This window comes from Hippoglossus hippoglossus, chromosome 6, assembly GCF_009819705.1.
Source record: "Hippoglossus hippoglossus isolate fHipHip1 chromosome 6, fHipHip1.pri, whole genome shotgun sequence".
In the NCBI taxonomy this organism is placed as follows: Eukaryota; Metazoa; Chordata; class Actinopteri; order Pleuronectiformes; family Pleuronectidae; genus Hippoglossus; species Hippoglossus hippoglossus.
In genome coordinates, this window is record NC_047156.1 from 598,394 (window position 1) to 617,893 (window position 19,500).

The following is a 19,500-nucleotide window of genomic DNA, read 5'->3' on the forward strand; positions in this document are numbered from 1 at the left end:
TGCTTTTATTTTGAAAGAACAGGATCGGATCACAGCCAGTTCAGCTGCTTTTATTTTGAAAGAACAGGATCGGATTACAGTCAGTTCAGCTGCTTTTATTTTGAAAGAACAGGATCGGATCACAGCCAGTTCAGCTGCTTTTATTCTGACACGGTGTGAAGTAATAAATCAAAGAGAACCATCAGCTCTCTGAGGTTTTACAGGTTTTTCTCTTGATAGTAAATTTTTTACAGGTTGTATATTTCAACTTTTTATTGTTTGGTGGTCCTTGTTGTTTTTTAAATAATTAATACACAAACGCCCAGTTAACTGGTCAAATGTTTCGCTGGTTTACACAAATAACCAAAGTGTTAAATATGATACATGAATTATTCGTATATTATATTTAAATTCATCTCACTGGAGGTTTTTGAACAGCCAGTAGCTCCTCCTCCTCCTCCTCTGTGTGTGTGTGTGTGTGTGTGTGTGTGTGTGTGTGTGTGTGTGTGTGTGTGTGTGTGTGTGTGTGTGTGTGTGTGTGTGTGTGTGTGTCTCTGTGTGTTTGTGTCTCTCACTGAAACTTAAACATAGCTTTATTTCCCGCGCTGGCGCCTCCTTCCTCTGACGTCACTTCCTGTGATGAAGATGGCCACAGATCGAGGAAACAGTCGTTGTGTGAATTAACGGAAACTTTGGAGGCGGCGGCTGGAGCTCAGTGTCCGGGTGAGAGCGACGCTTCCCCCGGGAGAGAAGCCCCGTGTCCCCGCTGTCTGCACCAGGTGGGTCAGTGTGTGTGTCACTGAGGGCAGCTGATCGAGACCGAGCGGACCATATATAACCTGATATATATATATATAACCTGATATATATATATATAACCTGATATATATATATATATATATAACCTGACCGGTTCAACTCTGTACCGACCAGAGGAACCACAGACTGTATATAAAGATGATCAGTGACTGTATATAAAGATGATCAGTGACTGTATATAAAGACGATCAGTGACTGTATATAAAGACCATCAGTGACTGTATATAAAGATGATCAGTGACTGTATATAAAGATGATCAGTGACTGTATATAAAGACGATCAGTGACTGTATATAAAGACCATCAGTGACTGTATATAAAGATGATCAGTGACTGTATATAAAGATGATCAGTGACTGTATATAAAGAGGATCAGTGACTGTATATAAAGAGGATCACTGACTGTATATAAAGAGGATCAGTGACTGTATATAAAGATGATCAGTGACTGTATATAAAGATGATCAGTGACTGTATATAAAGAGGATCAGTGACTGTATATAAAGATGATCAGTGACTGTATATAAAGATGATCAGTGACTGTATATAAAGACGATCAGTGACTGTATATAAAGATGATCAGTGACTGTATATAAAGACCATCAGTGACTGTATATAAAGAGGATCAGTGACTGTATATAAAGAGGATCAGTGACTGTATATAAAGACCATCAGTGACTGTATATAAAGATGATCAGTGACTGTATATAAAGACCATCAGTGACTGTATATAAAGATGATCAGTGACTGTATATAAAGACCATCAGTGACTGTATATAAAGACCATCAGTGACTGTATATAAAGATGATCAGTGACTGTATATAAAGACCATCAGTGACTGTATATAAAGATAATCAGTGACTGTATATAAAGATGATCAGTGACTGTATATAAAGATGATCAGTGACTGTATATAAAGATGATCAGTGACTGTATATAAAGAGGATCAGTGACTGTATATAAAGACCATCAGTGACTGTATATAAAGACCATCAGTGACTGTATATAAAGATGATCAGTGACTGTATATAAAGACGATCAGTGACTGTATATAAAGAGGATCAGTGACTGTATATAAAGACCATCAGTGACTGTATATAAAGACCATCAGTGACTGTATATAAAGATGATCAGTGACTGTATATAAAGACCATCAGTGACTGTATATAAAGATGATCAGTGACTGTATATAAAGACCATCAGTGACTGTATATAAAGAGGATCAGTGACTGTATATAAAGATGATCAGTGACTGTATATAAAGATGATCAGTGACTGTATATATAAATATATATATATGTGTTTGTTTATATCACAGTGGGCGGTGAAGTGGGTTCTCTCATCATTATGGTTCCACCATGAACGAGCAGCCTCTGGATCTCTGGTGTAAGATACTTCAGTTTCTTCCATCAGGGAAAAACCACTGAACCTAAATTATTTTGTTGTTTATAAATTCAAAGATCTGACGTCTGTCCACAGTCTGCGAGGAGTGTCAGGACCACTTCCTGGACGAGTGTCCGTCACACGGGCCCCCTCTGTTTGTCCCTGACACGCCCGCCATCCCGGGGTTGGCCAACAGGGCGGCTCTCACGGTCCCAGGAGGTCTGGAGGTCTTCTCAGAGGGAAGTCAGGTGGATGTTCGCTGTGCGGACGCAACCATCCCCAAGGGGGCGGTGTTCGGTCCGTATGAGGGGGAGCTGGTGTCTAAAGACAAATCATCCGGCCTCTTCTCCTGGATAGTGAGTCCAACCAATCAGAAAGCAGCCTCCACACGCAACTCCTTTCTAAACCTCTGGTTTCTGTTGTTGTTGCAGGTTGTTGATGTAGACAACACGTATCAGTCCATCGATGGCAGTGATGACACCAAAGCAAACTGGATGAGGTGATGTTTGTTTTTTGACACTTGATGTTTCATTCATGTTTTTCACAGATGTGCTGACACACAGCAGCTGTATGGAGCAGTTCCTGTTTCTACCTGCAGGTGTCTCAGTTTAAACAGCCATGTACAGAATGGAGGTGGTTGATAGCGTCGTACACTGGGTGCTAAACATCTGACGGTGCTGTCAAACACAACCTGTGACGTCAGGTGAGATAGTGGAGGAAGAACAGGAAGTGGCTGAACAAGTCAAACAAACTGAAGTTTAAATAACTTTTATTTAAAACCACACAAACCAACACGCAACTGCTCAACACCGGCCGACAGTCGCTCGCTCATCAAGTACAACTTTGAGACTTTGGAGGTGGAGCCAGTGGCTGATGCTCCTCTCCTTTGATTGGTCACTTTGAACACTCCTCTACCCAGAATCCCTCTGATCAGTCGGGGTTTCGCCTGATGAAAGATGTAGCGTGAGAGGAACATTGAGCCACTTCTATAACATAATTTACAAGTAAATAAACAACATTAGACTATAATTTACACGTTGGAATCTATTTTCCTCACAGAATGAATTCACTCCGTAGAATCACAGGTTCACTGTTGTTTCGGGACCTGATGGAAACTGAACGTCTCCTCTGATGCTGATGTCGTGATCCTCGTGTTTCCTGCAGGTTTGTCCGGACCTCGTCTGAGGAGAGCGACAGGAACCTGACGGCGTTCCAACACTGTAAAAGCATCTACTTCAGAGTGTGTCGGAGGCTGGTGGCAGGAGACAAGCTGAGGGTTTGGTACAGCGACGATTACGTCCAGCGGCTTCACTGTGTTTTGCAGGGGAGCATCAACTGCAACCTGGACTCAGGTGAGATGCTTCAGCACAGAGATGAACGCAGGCTCCTTCAGTTTGGAGTTTACAGCTGTTGTGTGGCAGCTGGAGTCGTAGTGTTACCTGTGTTACAAAGTCTTCAGTGGAGGAGTTCACGTTTATCATGAACTTCGACTATACCTTGAACAAAAAAAAATATATATATATAAAAGTAAAAAAAAAAAAAGAAGTAGCGCTTTAGTAGCACTTACCTATCGCACTTTGTGGTTTGGCTTTCTTGTTGTTCTGGGTTTGTTCCTCACGGTTGATCCACTTATTGTGAGTCGCTTTGGATAAAAGCGTCAGCTCAATGAAATGTAATGTAATAAAAAATATCAGATTTTTTAAATTGTATTTATTGATATTCAGTTTAGCTGCTTTAAGATATGAGCTGAACATAACAGACGTGAAACTGGAAGAACACAAACATCTCAGGATGAAGAAGAGGAGCCGTACACGTAGAAGACGAAGACGTCCACTGGGAAACACGAGGAGGTTCCAGATCTTCTGGTGATGAGGGCCGACGCCGGTGTGGATGAGCTGTAAACAACAACACTGATCTTTCCACAGCAGAGTTTATACGTCATGTCCGGCCTCCTGCTGCTCTACAGGCTCCGCCCCTGTTGCTCTACAGGCTCCGCCCCTCGCCTGGATGTTCCCACATGTTCCTGTTTGAACGAGTCGGACCCGACAACCTGCTGCTGCTGCTTCACAAACACTAACTACACAACATGTCCAGAAACAAGCTGCTGCTGCTTCACAGGACAAACGAGAAATGTCTGGGCACAGTTTTCTGGAGTTTATGTTTCCAGATGTATGTTGTTTATGAACAGCTTTTGCTGGTCACCTGACAGGAGGAGAGTTGACCGGGGATGGCATTGGGAATTTTTTCTTGAAAACCCTTTTGAATCTATCATTTTGAGGATCATTGAAGAGTTCTAGGTTGTTTGTGTAATATGCTGCTGGAGTGGAGCTTTAAAAGTTTCCTCACTGAATATTGGAGATAAACGCTGGTTTAAATTCATGTTTTAGCTGAGCTGTGTGATTGTGAGTCAGTGACTACAAAGATAAATCTCTTATTCATGTGGTGTGGCTGTGATCTTTTGTCCGTCACTTGAACAGACTCTGATCCTCTGGATGTCAGTGTGACACATTTAGGAGAAACTGAGGTGCAGCTGTATTTGGAGGCCAGTTAGCACATCTGTTCTCCAGCAGGTGGTGCTAATGTCACATCTGTTCCCTGCTCTACAGTTTATAATGGAGCGACTCATCTTTTATTACAGCGGCGTGGGGACATTTGTTTTCTATTTGCGAAGCTCAATATTCCAGTTAAAACTGAACTGGATCCAAACTGATTCCAGGTTTGAAGTTGAGTTTTATTGTCATTGTAGAAATTGTGTTTATCATCATAAGATCAGTCAATCGCAACAATTAAAATGAAAAATTTGGTCAAGAAGTTTGTAAAATTATGAAAATAATAAACACAGAATATTCCTAAGAATCAAGAAGCCACGTTGTGCTCCTGATGGTCAGTATGGGCCTGCTAATAGAAGAGTGACACTGAATCTGAAAACTGTTTTCTTCTAGAAACCAGGAAGCCAGAGGTCCTGCCCAATGTGCAGAGAGACCACCTGCAGTCAGCTGTGCAGGGCAAAGCCTGCCCCAGTAAACAACCCAGTGACGAGTCCGACACTCAGCCTCCTGCCAAGAGGAAGAAGATAGACCTCATCTTCAAAGATGTCCTCGAAGCTTCTCTAGTGGAGCCCAGCGAGTTCAGGTCCCAGTCGTCCCTTCACAGTGAGTGCAAAGTGCCAGCGCTCTGGTTGGGCTTGAACTCGACTGAAAGCGGCTCCAACGTCCTGAACCTGAAGGCAGAGGAGAAGGAGGAGGGGAACCAGGAGGCCTCCACCTCCTTCTGCCCCAACTGTGTCAAGCTGAAGAGGAGGATCCTGGAGCTGGAGGAGGAGCTTTCCCGTGTCAGAGGAGAACAGGCGGGCGTGGTCGGTCCGTCGATGTCCGAGCAGACCCATCGCGATCAGGCCCCCCCCCACCCTGAGCAAGGACCCATCGAAGACTTTCAAGGTAGGTTTTGAAAAGTAATTGTTGGACCCATTATTCCAGACTTTGTCAGACCTGTAGTTCTTTGTCTTAATTGGATGTGAACTTGATTCTTTAAATCAACAATGTGTTTTCTTCATGGAAACTGATTTTATCTAATGTGAGTGTTTTTCATTAATATCTTTTCAAATACAATTTAAAAAGACGAATGGAGGGATGAAAGTCAGAGAATCCCCAAACTCAGTTGGATTGATCCTCTGGACGTGATGAAACTGTGCAAGCTTCATATCGATCCGTCCAATAGTCAATGAGAGATTTTCCTTAAAGCGTATGAACCTCATCAGGGCTCCAGACACAAGTTAGTCGAGTTTGTCATCTGAACAATAACCGTCCTGTTTACAGCTGGTTACATAAACCCGGAGCCAAATGTTTCATATTTATTTAAGAGCAGAGCCAGAGTCCATTATATTTATGGTTTTGGTTGTGTGGTTTATTTTATTCATGTTTTATTTATTCAGGATATTATCATATTTTTATTTCTAATTCAAATGTCAGACAGAATATTCTTAAGGATTCAAAGTTCAGTGAGTCCGATGTGTTTTATTGTTCTATTCATTCTGATGATCTGAGATCAGATGGAGCAGTGGGGTGGATCTGTGATCGTCTCACTAACGACTGGGTCCATCTAATCCTGAGAAGCCGTCAGGAACAAGGAGAATTTCATCTTCTGATCATTTCCACTTCGGTTTCAGGGCATCGGGATCCAGTTTGATTCGCTCCCAGCTCTGAGACCACACATTAAATAGAAAACAAATGTCTGTGATCCAGTTGATCCTGAACACCTCAAACATTTCCCTGACACGACAGACAGATGTGAACAACGCAGCAAATCCAACATGCTCTGAAAACTTTAATGGCGGACTAAAGTTTCGGGGTCGTGTGTGATTGACACAAATTAGGTCGTATATATTTTTATATGCCGAAATTTCACACAATAAATACAGACTTGTTGTGCAAAGACCAGTCAGAGGATCAGTTGGATTGATCCTCTGGGGACCATGAGTGTCTGCAGTAAAGTTTGAGATATTTCAGTCTGGGTCAAAGTGGCTTCCATCCACAACCAAAAATCACAATAACAAGTTCAAATTGATCGGTAATAATATTATTCAAATTTTGAAATTTAAATCTAAACCAAACAAAAATGACTGGAAGATGATTGTGTTTGTGTTTTCAGGGATGAACCCCTTGACCCCCACCCAGGTGGTTCTGGACGAAGACGACCAGGACGTGGACTCGGCTGATGAGTCGATTGCTGCAGATCTTGTGATTTTTACAGAGGACTCTTCGAAGCTTTCCTCTGGAGGAGGCCGACGGATTCGTCGTTTCAAGCAGGAGTGGCTAAAAAAGTTCTGGTTCCTTCGCTACTCACCGACCCTGAATGAGATGTGGTGCCACGTCTGCCGCCAGTACACCGTCCAGTCATCCCGAACATCCGCCTTCATCATTGGCTCGAAGCAGTTCAAAATCCACACAATCAAGCTCCACAGCCAGAGCAACCTTCACAAGAAGTGTCTGCAGCTGTACAAGCTGCGCATGCACCCAGAGAAGACAGAGGAGATGTGCAAGAACATGCTGCTGCTGTTCAACGCAGCGTACCACTTGGCCCTGGAGGGACGGCCCTTCTCAGACCTCCGTCCACTGGCAGAGCTGCTGAAGAAATGTGAGCTCAAAGTGGTGGATCAGTACATGAATGAAGGAGACTGTCAGATGCTGATCCACCACATCTCCCGGGCTTTAAAAGAAGACCTGGCTGAGAAGATGCGCCTGTCTCCCTTTCTCAGTATCATAATGGATGCCCAGAATGACGACCTCTTCTCAGACATGGTGGCGGTCTATGTGCAGTTCATAACCAATGAGGGCTCACCCAACACTGAGTTCCTGTCCTTGCAGAGACTGAGCGTGGCCAGTGTGGACGGATATCTCCAGGCCATAGAACGAGCCTTTGGCGTTCTGGGACTCAGGTTTCAGGACTCGATGGTTGTGGGTCTGGGGGTGGATGGTACTAACATCTCTTCAGGAATGAGAGCCAATTTGTACATAGCTGTGCAAAAGTCTTTTCCCTGGATCCTCTGTCTTCCCATCATGATCCATCGGCCTCATCTTGAGGTGCTGGATGCTATCAGTGGGAAGGAGCTCTCCTGTCTTGAGGACCTGGAAAACAACCTTAAGCAACTCCTCAGTTTCTACCGCTACTCCCCTCGTATGATGGCCGAGCTACGGTCAACTGCTCCGACACTGTCAGAGGAGACGGAGTTCCTTGGAGACATCAGAGCCATTCGATGGATCATTGGAGAACCAAATGTCCTTAATGCACTCATCAAAGATTACTTGGAGGTAGTTGCCCATCTGAAGGAGATCAGCAGCCAGACCCAGAGAGCTGATGCTGCAGCCATCGCTCTCACTCTCCTCCAGTTCCTCATGGACTATCAATCAGTAAAGCTCATCTACTTCCTCCTGGACATCATAGGGGTTCTTTCACGGTTAGCCTTCACCTTCCAGGGAGAGTACCTGCTGGTGTCACAGGTGGAAGCCAAAGTCGAGGAGGCCATTCAGGAGATAGGCCAGTTGGTGGACTGCCCTGGAGAGTATCTACAGGAGTTCGAGGAAAACTTCCGTGAAAGTTTCAACGGCGTTGCTCTGAAGAATCTGCGTGTTGCTGAGTCCAAGTTTCAGTCGATCCGAGAAAAGATTTGCAACAAGAGCCAAGGCATCCTCTCCCAGAGGCTGGATCTGCAAAGCCGCTCATTTGCCAAAGCCTGCAAGGTCCTGGACCTGTCCACATGGCCTCACAACCGGGAGGACCTTCAAGCCTACGGGCAGGAGGAAATCCAGCTGATATTCAAACATCTGGAGTCCATTCCTTCTGTAGGTCAAGAGAGCTCCCAGGCCAGGACAGAGTTCAGAGGCTGCCTGGTGGTGGAATGGAAGGATCTGAAAGCAGACTACTACAGCATGAATGGCTTCAAAGAAGTCATCAGTCACATCTGCAGGTACAAGCAGCGTTTTCCTCTGCTGAACCGGATTGTGCAGGTTGTCAGGGTGCTGCCAAGTTCCACGGCCTGCTGCGATAAAGGACGAGGTTCTCTACAGAAGATGTGCAAGAACAACCGTTCCCGGCTGACCCTGGAGCAGATGAACGACCTTCTGACCGTGGCAGTTAACGGACCGTCCATCACCAGCTTCGACGGGAAGCGAGCGTTGGACAGCTGGTTCGAGGAGAAGTCTGGCAACAGTTACTCTCTGTCAACCGAGGTGTTGAACAGGATGTCAACTGCTGATCAGAAGTCTGTTTTGCATAGTGTTGACGTCAACACAGAGTTTTACCCAGACATCTAACAGGCACTCCCAGGGGTGTTAGCTAAGTTAATGGGAAGCTGATCTTTAGTATAGTTTTGGAAATCATCAGACGAGGAATTAGCCGCTGGGTAGATATGAGACTTTGTCTTCCGTTCTCTGTTCTGTCTTTTATCACGAGTCGAACGTTTATCCATATAAAACGCAAGATGTTTTGATATTTTGGCTAATCTCGATCAATAGCTATATAAAGTAGATGAATTAAAAAGTCAATAGTCGATATATTTCAGACTATGTGTTCCAGCTCAAACCTGATTGGTCGAACTAGAAACAGAAACCAGAAGCTTCCAGCGCCAAGTTCTGGTCCCTGGACACAGATTCTGCTTCACCTGTAGAGAAAAAAGAAAGAACCGCACCGTGGTTGTACACCTCCGCCAAACTGCACAGATTCAGTCGACATACATTTTTCCCCAGATTATTATAAGGTCAATGTGACCTTTGACCTCTGAAATTGAATCAGTTGATCTTTGAGTTCAAGTGACAACTGGTCAAAATTTGAAGAAATTTATTTGATGGAGTTCTTGAAATATCATGTTCACAAGAATGGGACGGACGATAACCTGAAAACGTAAAGCTTTCGGCCACTGGGTGTCGCCGGTGAGGAGAAGTGTTCCTTCACCGATGAGTCCGACCCACACGAGTTAAATACTGGAGTCAGTTTCACATGAGGAACAATCAAACGAGTGTTGGGATGAGAACAGGCTTTATATTTCAATTAGAAATACACAGCCTGCTTCACACTGTACAAACTGTGTAAACTGTATATGCTTTTCAACTGGTTTTTAAAGAGACTATTTTTCTCTTGAATTGAGGATTGTGACATTTTGACTGAATGCAAGAACTGAAGCAAAAGGTGCTCACCTGCTCGGCCATAATATTTGTTTAGCACTGCGGCACATGTTTGAACTAGGTTCTTTTTCACTGATGCATCTTCTTTGTTTGACCAAAGCTCGGTTTCCAAACGTTTCATAAAACTGCATGAAGATGTTCAAGTGTTGCTTTTAGCACTTAAGTTGTATATGTAGGTATTATTAAAGCTATTGTTGGTAATCCTGGAAAATCTGGCAAGAGCAGGCTACACTCTAAACTCATATGACAAAACTCCTGGCTGTACGCTTTTTTTTTTCCTTTCCCGTTGCCAGTAGAGGAATTTGCCTTCCTGTTTTTTCCCGTCATATTGACATCATGAACCAAAACTGGGGCGCTCGGTCACCTCACTGTCGCACCCTGGTGTCCTGTTTCCATCACTGACTGACAACTACTCAAGATGACTTCTCTGTGACTCGCTAACGTCTCACTCTGGTCTCAGAGGTGATTTCTCCATCTGAAGACTCGTGCAGTGAGAGGACAGACAGGGTGAATGCAGACAGACGGTTAGTGACAGACAATCCTTAATTTGATTGGTCATGTTTGTTTTGTCTTGTGAGACACCGACTTTTTCCGGGGTTTTTCAGACGACTTTATTTATTGAATCTATCAGGACATGACGAGGATTTCAACAAATTGTATAAAGTATTTCAGAAACAAATGAACACCCGACCTTATGTCGGCATCGGTGGTCAATAATCCTTAAGGGGTTCTAATTAGAGGCAGTCGATCGTTACTGAGCAGTAATAACAAGTGTATTTTTCAAACTGTTGAAGTTGTCATGACGACGTGACGCTCTGAGCTGTTGAATCCTTTCATGTGACTGAAAGATAAAAGCTGTGTGTCTATGATTTTATGGATATTTTGTGCATGTGTGTGTTGTTTGCACGTGGTTGCTAATGTTGGGATGAGCTGTGTGAGATGTGACGTCAGAGCAGCATCGAGCTCAGTCGCTTTAATCACTGTTGTGCTCTTATTCTGACTTTCTCTTCACGATACCGTGGCTGATTGTAATCTGACTCCAGAGCTGCTTTCAGTTTGGTTTATGCTGAACTTCTTATCGCGGATGAACCAAAAACAAACTTATTTCTCTGCTCATTGTTTTTTTCTATTCTGCTTCTGATGCATATTACAGATTAAAATACATTTTATCTGAGCATCTTTCTTCAAACTTCTTTTGACGTTCCACCACATTGCTGGGGTCAGAGGTCGGGGGGGGGGGCTGTCACAGACTCCTGCTCCATCTCATTAGAGTTTCTCCAAGTTTTTGTCTGAAGGAGGAAGTTTTGGTTTCCAGGGGACGTGAGAAGATTTTCATCAGAGAACAAAAACTTTGCTGCCGCTCGGCCCGACAGGAAGGAAATGTGTTCGCTTGGGTGACGGACACGGACAACAGGCGTCAGCAGGAGATCCGACCCCCGCTAACACTCGATATTCAAATGAAGCTCTAAAAAACGTCTGAGTGGTTCAGCAGCGAATTAAAGGACGTTGGTGAAACTGTCGTCTTCACTGTCATTGACTGTCAACCAATCAGCTGACGTCACCTGATCAGTGGGTTAGGGGTTAGGGGTTAGGAGTTATGATTTAGGGGTTAGGTGTTAGGGGTTAGGTGTTAGGAGTTAGGAGTTAGGGGTTATGATTTAGGGGTTAGGTGTTATGAGTTAGGTGTTATGAGTTAGGGGTTAGGAGTTATGAGTTAGGTGTTATGAGTTAGGGGTTAGGTGTTATGAGTTAGGGGTTATGATTTAGGGGTTAGGTGTTATGAGTTAGGGGTTAGGAGTTATGAGTTAGGGGTTATGATTTAGGGGTTAGGTGTTATGAGTTAGGGGTTAGGTGTTATGAGTTAGGGGTTATGATTTAGGGGTTAGGTGTTATGAGTTAGGGGTTAGGAGTTATGAGTTAGGGGTTATGAGTTAGGGGTTAGGTGTTATGAGTTAGGGGTTAGGTGTTATGAGTTAGGGGTTAGGAGTTATGAGTTAGGGGTTAGGAGTTAGGGGTTAGGTGTTAGGAGTTAGGTGTTAGGAGTTAGGTGTTAGGAATTAGGGGTTAGGAGTTAGGTGTTAGGAGTTAGGTGTTAGGAATTAGGGGTTAGGAGTTAGGTGTTAGGAGTTAGGTGTTAGGAATTAGGGGTTAGGAGTTAGGTGTTAGGAGTTAGGTGTTAGGAATTAGGGGTTAGGAGTTAGGAGTTAGGGGTTAGGAGTTAGGGGTTAGGAGTTAGGGGTTAGGAGTTAGGTGTTAGGAATTAGGGGTTAGGAGTTAGGTGTTAGGAGTTAGGTGTTAGGAATTAGGGGTTAGGAGTTAGGTGTTAGGAGTTAGGTGTTAGGAATTAGGGGTTAGGAGTTAGGTGTTAGGAGTTAGGTGTTAGGAATTAGGGGTTAGGAGTTAGGTGTTAGGAGTTAGGTGTTAGGAATTAGGGGTTAGGAGTTAGGAGTTAGGGGTTAGGAGTTAGGGGTTAGGAGTTAGGTGTTAGGAGTTAGGTGTTAGGAGTTAGGTGTTAGGAGTTAGGGGTTAGGAGTTAGGGGTTAGGAGTTAGGAATGGATGTGGACCTGGTCTCGGGTGTTTCGTGTTAATGTTCACTGCACAGATTCAAACATGCAGTAACATCTGCCACTAGGGGTCTCACTCTGCTTATCTCTTTATATACAAGTTATTGGATCGTGATCCCTGACTCGAGTGTCAAGTGCGACCAAAGCGCCTCCTGGTGGAGAATGAGGGGAAAGCGGAGAAAGAATAAATGATGGTTTCACGTTCGTCCTCCAGTGTTCAAAGTCAAGTAGTTAGAGTGAAGAGTGAAGGTCTGGACAAAAGGTCTCCGGGCTGGACGCAGATACAGACGCTGCTCTGTGAGGCAGCAGCTGAGCGTCACGCCCTGGAACCGATAGAAACAACAGAACAGTCGACACAGTCACACACACAGAAACCTCGGCACCCGCAAACCACCGTCTAAATGTCATAATGTCATAAGTAACACGTTAAAATGCTGCGTAGACATTGATGCTTAAGTAATATTATAATATATCATATCATACAATACAATACAATATATAATACAATATGATATAATATACCAACACCACAGTACTTTAGTCACCACAGTTACTTGTATTGGAATGAAAGATGTTTATCAGTGGAGACACATGATGGATTCAGCAGATCCACAGTGAGACGAGACCTTTGCTGTACATGAACACTGATTGTTGGAGGAGGAGGAGGATGTTTGCTCAGACAGGGGGTCTTTGTGGGCCCCTGGACAAAGAGCCACTCTCAGTCCACTGCCATCCTCCTCAGGGGGAGTTCAGTGACAGTGGAACAAGCTCGGACACCAAACCAGCCGGACGCTCTGCTGCTGTGGCTCCGTCCTCCAGTCTGCTTCAGGTCGATCTGTGAGACGACATGAAGCTCTGCCTCGGACTCTTCCTGCTGCTCTGCTGTGGGACGCTTCATCTGGGTGAGTTCACATGGGATCCACACACGGGATCCACACACATGATCCACACACATGATCCACACACGGGATCCACACACATGATCCACACACATGATCCACTCACGGGATCCACTCACAGGATCCACACACATGATCCACTCACGGGATCCACTCACAGGATCCACACACGGGATCCACTCACAGGATCCACACACATGATCCACACACAGGATCCACACACAGGATCCACACACATGATCCACACACAGGATCCACACACATGATCCACTCACGGGATCCACTCACAGGATCCACACACGGGATCCACTCACAGGATCCACACACATGATCCACACACAGGATCCACACACATGATCCACACACGGGATCCACTCACAGGATCCACACACATGATCCACACACAGGATCCACACATGGGATCCACACACGGGATCCACACATGGGATCCACTCACGGGATCCACACACATGATCCACACACGGGATCCACTCACGGGATCCACACACATGATCCACACACGGGATCCACTCACGGGATCCACACACATGATCCACATACAGGATCCACACACATGATCCACATACAGGATCCACACACGGGATCCACATACAGGATCCACTCACATGATCCACACACAGGATCCACACACGGGATCCACATACAGGATCCACTCACGGGATCCACACACGGGATCCAAACACGGGATCCACACATGGGATCCACACACATGATCCACACGGGATCCACACACAGGATCCACACACAGGATCCACTCACATGATCCACACACATGATCCACACACGGGATCCACACACAGGATCCACTCACATGATCCACACACATGATCCACACACAGGATCCTGTTGGTGTCTCAACTGAAATATCAGACATAATTCTGTAATGCTGAAATTATTACTGATGTGTGTTGTCTGATTGATTGAATTATATATATATATATATATATAATTACACACATATAATATTATAAATTATATTAATTGTGTGTGTGTGCCTGTGTGTGTCTGAACTAAACCTGAGTATTGATGCCTCTTTGACCCGTCAAAATAAAACACATAATTTCCTGTTGATGGTTGACCTCGGTCCGTCGAGCTGATGAAAGTAAAACCAGTTTCTTCTTCTGCAGGATCTGGACTTCGCTGCTACAAATGCTCGGATTACACCGGACGCTGTGAGAACGTCCAGGAGTGCACGTATGAGGACTCCTGTATTTCTCTGAGTGAACGAGGTCAGTGTTCATAATAATTAAGAATCATTTACAGTTAAAAGAACAGAAAACTGTCATTCAGTCATTCAAACATACAAGAAACAACATGGCCTCCAGTAAAGCACAAATAAAATGTTTCAAATAAAACCCAGTTCGGTTTGAAGGTCACATGAAGATTAGAGGAACGATGTTTGAAGTTTTTCTTAAAGATTCTCACTCGGCTCATTTCTCTGATTCCAGTTCTCACTTGATGTTAGTCAGGATTTGAAAAGCTCCTGACGCTACATCCACACAAATAGGTTTTAATTTGAAAACCATCTCTGTTCCTATCAGTTTTAATCCCGCCCACACACAGGCCTGAAAACACAGATCATGTGACCACTCACATACACTGGTCCTGTGTAAACAGATTGAAGAACATCTGGTGTCCTCCACATGTAAACAGCTGTATCATAGTAAAATAGAGACTTTAACTAACAGCTGTAAACAAAGACAACAGGGTCAATGACCCTTTGATTCTCCATGTTCTTCTACTCTGGAAGCTCAGGCTGATGCTGGTGGTTTTATTGTAGAAGGGGGTCATGTGACAGGAGCCTGACCAATCGGAGGTCAGATGAAACTGCAGCAGAGATGATGAGTTTTCAAACGATAACGTAGTCATGTGGGTGGAGTCAGAAGGACGGAGGAGTCAGACCCTCAACGTCCTGTTTCGGACCTGACGCCTAGATTTTCTGTCCGACTGCATTTTCTTCAGTTAAAAAAAGGTTTAAATACATAAAGAAATACCATATATATGTAGTACCTTTCCCGTATATGTACACACTTTAATTTTCCAAAAAGCATTAGTTATTTGTAATGTTTCTGTTTTTTAAAGTGTCAAAATATCATGTGGTGCGACCGTCCGGCCATGACTAGTGTTTTGAAAACTTCTTTGAAATTACTCAAAATCTATTCAAATGTATTTTCTGCCATATTTGGCAGGATTTCCAAAGTATTTTGTAATCCTGTACAAAATTGCAAAGCATTTGCATTCATATTTCCATCATAGTATACAAACAGACTTTGTCCGATGACGTCCATTTTATGAAATATCATGTGGTACGACCATCAACAAAGGACCAATTTGGGACTTTGATGTTTGAAACCAGTCAAAGACAGGAAGTTGCATCATAAACCAACTTGATGCAGATGGAGCCCAACGTACTTTCACACGTCAAGTTTAATGAAATGTTTGTTCATAACAATGTGTGCAGCACTTAAATGTTTGTGATGAGATTTTTATTTTAAAAAATGTTGATGAAATGTTTGTGATCATGAAAATTCTATGAAATTTTTATAAAATCTGGTTTAAATCAATTTTTTGTATGGAATTTATTGTTTATTGATCTCTTTAAACGATAGGAGGTCTTCATATCATTTGGAGCGACCACTCATGTGGTGTAACCGATAATACCAAGACCTGTATTCAATTTTAAGTAAAATATAAAATTTCTGTGGCTGAAATATGAATCACTGATACAGTATGCTTAAATGAATGGTATTTTTTAAACATTTGTATCAGTTTTATTCGCTTCACAGGAAAAATAAGTCTGTTAACTACATTTAAGAAGGGGACGGGGACGTTATAGAACCAAAATATGAGATCATTATTTACAAAAAATCTAAAGAATGCAACTACTTTGTTTCTAATGACTTTATATTATTGAGAAATTGTAAAAAAAATGTTAAGCATATTAAGGAAATTAATTAATTTTAAGATAAATCGCGGTCGCACCACATGACATGTTTGAAGACCATGTGGCCATGTGGAGTTTGAGTCCAGCTTGTGGGAGACATACCCCCACATTTCCTTTACTCCACGGTGTATTGACTGTTTCAGTAAATATGTTTAAAGTCCATCTTTACAGGGTTGACACCACCTAACACTTTTGTTTCAGTACATTCAGCACTTTCATACAAACAAAAACTTCTCTTTATCAGACCTGGGATCAGTGTTTTCCTGCAGCTCATTATAGAGGCTGAATATAATTCAGATTTATCAGTAGATATATCACATATGACATAGGTTATATATATATATATATATAGATATATGTGTGTGTGTTCTTTGTCTCCAGGTGGAAAGACCATCCGTCAGTGCATCAGATACACAGACTGTGATAACTCTCGCCTCACCCAGATGTTCCCGGCCATCTCCGGCTTCACTTACCGCTGCTGCAGCAGCAACCTGTGCAACTCCAGCCATGCCGTTACCATGGCGACGCCCATCCTGGCGCTGCTGGGGTCCCTGCTGAGCGCCTGGTGCTGTTGGACCTGAAGACGCTGCGGCTACATAAACTGGTTCATGATCATTACTGATGTTTTGTGACGTTAACATGAACTAAAGTGAGAGTTGCTGTTTGTTTTTAGTCGATTCTGTAACTTCCTGTTTCTCAGATTAAAAACTTTTTTATATTAGTTTAACAATAAACAAACTAGACAGTTAAAGTGTTGTGTTTTTGCATCACATTCATGTTGTCATCACGGAGTCACCACACGGAAACAAGGTAACGTATGATGTCATCTTCTTCAACCACTTTTTTCCTGTGACAAACACGAGGCTGAAGTGACGTCACTAAACGAAAACTACGACGAAATCTTAACCTGCCGTTAAAACCAATTAACTAAAATACAGTAGATTTTAAATATAACTAGAATTATTAAACCTCTGGGACAAAGAGGAGGAGACAGGAAGCTACAGCTGCCCTCAGTGTAGACAGACCTTCACACCGAGGCCTGTCCTGGGGAAAAGCACCATGTTAGCTGGTTTAGTGGAGGAGCTGAAGAAGACTGGACTCCAAGCTGCTCCTGCTGATCACTGCTATGCTGGACCTGAAGATGTGGCCTGTGATGTCTGCACTGGGAGAAAACTGAAAGCTCTCAAGTCCTGTTTGAATTGTTTGGCCTCTTATTGTGAAAAACACCTCCAGCCTCATCTTCAGTCAGCTCCATTGAAGAAGCACAAGCTGGTGGAGCCCTCGGAGGAGCTCCAGGAGAACATCTGCTCTCGTCACGATGAGGTGATGAAGATGTTCTGCCGCACTGATCAGCAGTGTATCTGTTATCTCTGCTCTGTGGAGGAACATAAAGACCACGACACAGTGTCAGCTGCAGCAGAAAGGACTGAGAGGCAGAGAGAGCTCGGGCTGAGGAGACAAACAATCCAGCAGAGACTCCAGGACACAGAGAAAGATGTGAAGCTGCTTCCACAGGAGGAGGAGGCCATCAATGGCTCTGCTGATAAAGCAGTGGAGGACAGTGAGAAGATCTTCACTGAGCTGATCCGTCTGCTGGAGAAAAGAAGCTCTGATGTGAAGCAGCAGATCAGATCCCAGCAGGAAACTGAAGTGAGTCGAGTCAGAGAGCTTCAGGAGAGACTGGAGCAGGAGATCACTGAGCTGAAGAGGAAAGACCATGAACTGAAGCAGCTCGCAGACACAGAGGATCACACCCAGTTTCTACACAGCTACCCCTCACTGTCACCACTCAGTGAATCTACACACTCATCCAGCATCAGGATCCGTCCTCTGAGGTACTTTGAGGACGTGACAGCAGCTGTGTCCCAGGTCAGAGGTCGACTACAGGACATTCTGAGTGAGACAGAGACAGAGATTTTACAGATTGTGTCTCAAGTGGATGTTTTACTGACACAACCAGAGCCAGAGACCAGAGCTGACTTCTTAAGATATTCACAGAAAATCACACTGGATCCAAACACAGCAAACAAACATCTGTTATTATCTGAGGGAAACAGAAAAGTAACATATATGAGAGAAGATCAGTCTTATTCTAATCACCCAGACAGATTCACTGATTGGTATCAGGTCCTGAGTAGAGAGAGTCTGACTGGACGTTGTTACTGGGAGGTGGAGGTGGAGGTGGGAGGAGGAGTTGAAGTAGCAGTCACATACAAGAATATCAGCAGAACAGGAAACTCATATGAATGTAGATTTGGATTCAATGATAAATCTTGGTCATTATCTTGTGATGGAAACAGTTATATCTTTTATTACAACAGCATCAGGACTCCAGTGTCAGGTCCTCTGTCCTCCAGAGTAGGAGTGTACCTGGATCACAGTGCAGGTGTTCTGTCCTTCTACAGAGTCTCTGACACCATGACTCTCCTCCACAGAGTCCAGACCACATTCACTCAGCCTCTCTATGCTGGAGTTAGGCTTGATTATGGAGACACAGCTGAGTTGTGTAAACTCAAATAGACTCGAGTCATTAAAAGCAGTGATTTAGATTCTGTGTTTAAATCTTTAACTTCTTTTGTCTCCATGTTTGTTGATCAAAGTTCGTCGTGGTGACGTTTCTGCTCCGCACAGAGATCAGCTGTCAATCAAACACTGACCTTCCTTTATCACACATATTCAGTTCTCACTTTGTAAAGACAGAAATCTATAATTACACTGACATGAATGTGTTTGAAAGAACTGATGTTGCTGTTGTTTTCTAAATCAAAGTAGAAATCAGGTTGTGTGATGTTTTAGAACCTGTATCGATCCTGATCCTCATCAATGAGCTGATTATTTGTTCTTTTCTTTTCCACATGTGAGACGGAGGTGAAACAAACTGATTGTGTGTCCATGAAATCACTGAACAAGAGTCACTGAACAGACTTTACTGATGAAGTGATCAATGAACTCAGAGCGTCAACATGTCCAACAGACCAACTGCACTCTGGTTGGATTTACAGAGCATCAGTGTTATGGGATGTTTGGTCTCATTGTAAATGTGGAACCTGGTTTGTTTTTATCACGGCTCATCTCTGTAAAGTGTGAATCCACTCGTCCTCGTTGTATTTACATATTTAGTGAACGGGCATATTGATCTGCTGCTGCGTAGGTTTCTGTTCTTTTTGATTTTCCTGATCTGAACCAGCAGTTCCATTGGACAGTGTCCTGATC

The 19,500-nt window shown here is 43.6% G+C and overlaps 2 protein-coding genes across 3 annotated transcripts; both read left to right on the top strand.

Annotated features, from left to right (window-relative positions):
* The first annotated feature begins 550 nt into the window (after nucleotides 1-550).
* Nucleotides 551-9,478, top strand: prdm11 (PR domain containing 11). Of its 2 annotated transcripts, none has more exons than XM_034588626.1 (7): nucleotides 551-758; nucleotides 2,111-2,185; nucleotides 2,279-2,538; nucleotides 2,614-2,681; nucleotides 3,347-3,534; nucleotides 5,125-5,619; nucleotides 6,830-9,478. In XM_034588626.1, the coding sequence occupies exons 2-7, from the start codon at nucleotides 2,158-2,160 to the stop codon at nucleotides 8,989-8,991; spliced, it is 3,201 nt and encodes a 1,066-aa protein (XP_034444517.1). In that variant the 5' UTR covers nucleotides 551-758; nucleotides 2,111-2,157; the 3' UTR covers nucleotides 8,992-9,478. The 2 variants fall into 2 exon arrangements, with proteins under 2 accessions (XP_034444517.1, XP_034444518.1); XM_034588627.1 differs by having other exon boundaries at nucleotides 2,118-2,185.
* Nucleotides 9,479-12,991: 3,513 nt separating this feature from the next.
* Nucleotides 12,992-17,040, top strand: LOC117763727 (CD59 molecule (CD59 blood group)). Its single transcript, XM_034589094.1, has 3 exons — nucleotides 12,992-13,325; nucleotides 14,471-14,572; nucleotides 16,669-17,040. The coding sequence occupies exons 1-3, from the start codon at nucleotides 13,271-13,273 to the stop codon at nucleotides 16,866-16,868; spliced, it is 357 nt and encodes a 118-aa protein (XP_034444985.1). The 5' UTR covers nucleotides 12,992-13,270; the 3' UTR covers nucleotides 16,869-17,040.
* The last annotated feature ends 2,460 nt before the right edge of the window (nucleotides 17,041-19,500 follow it).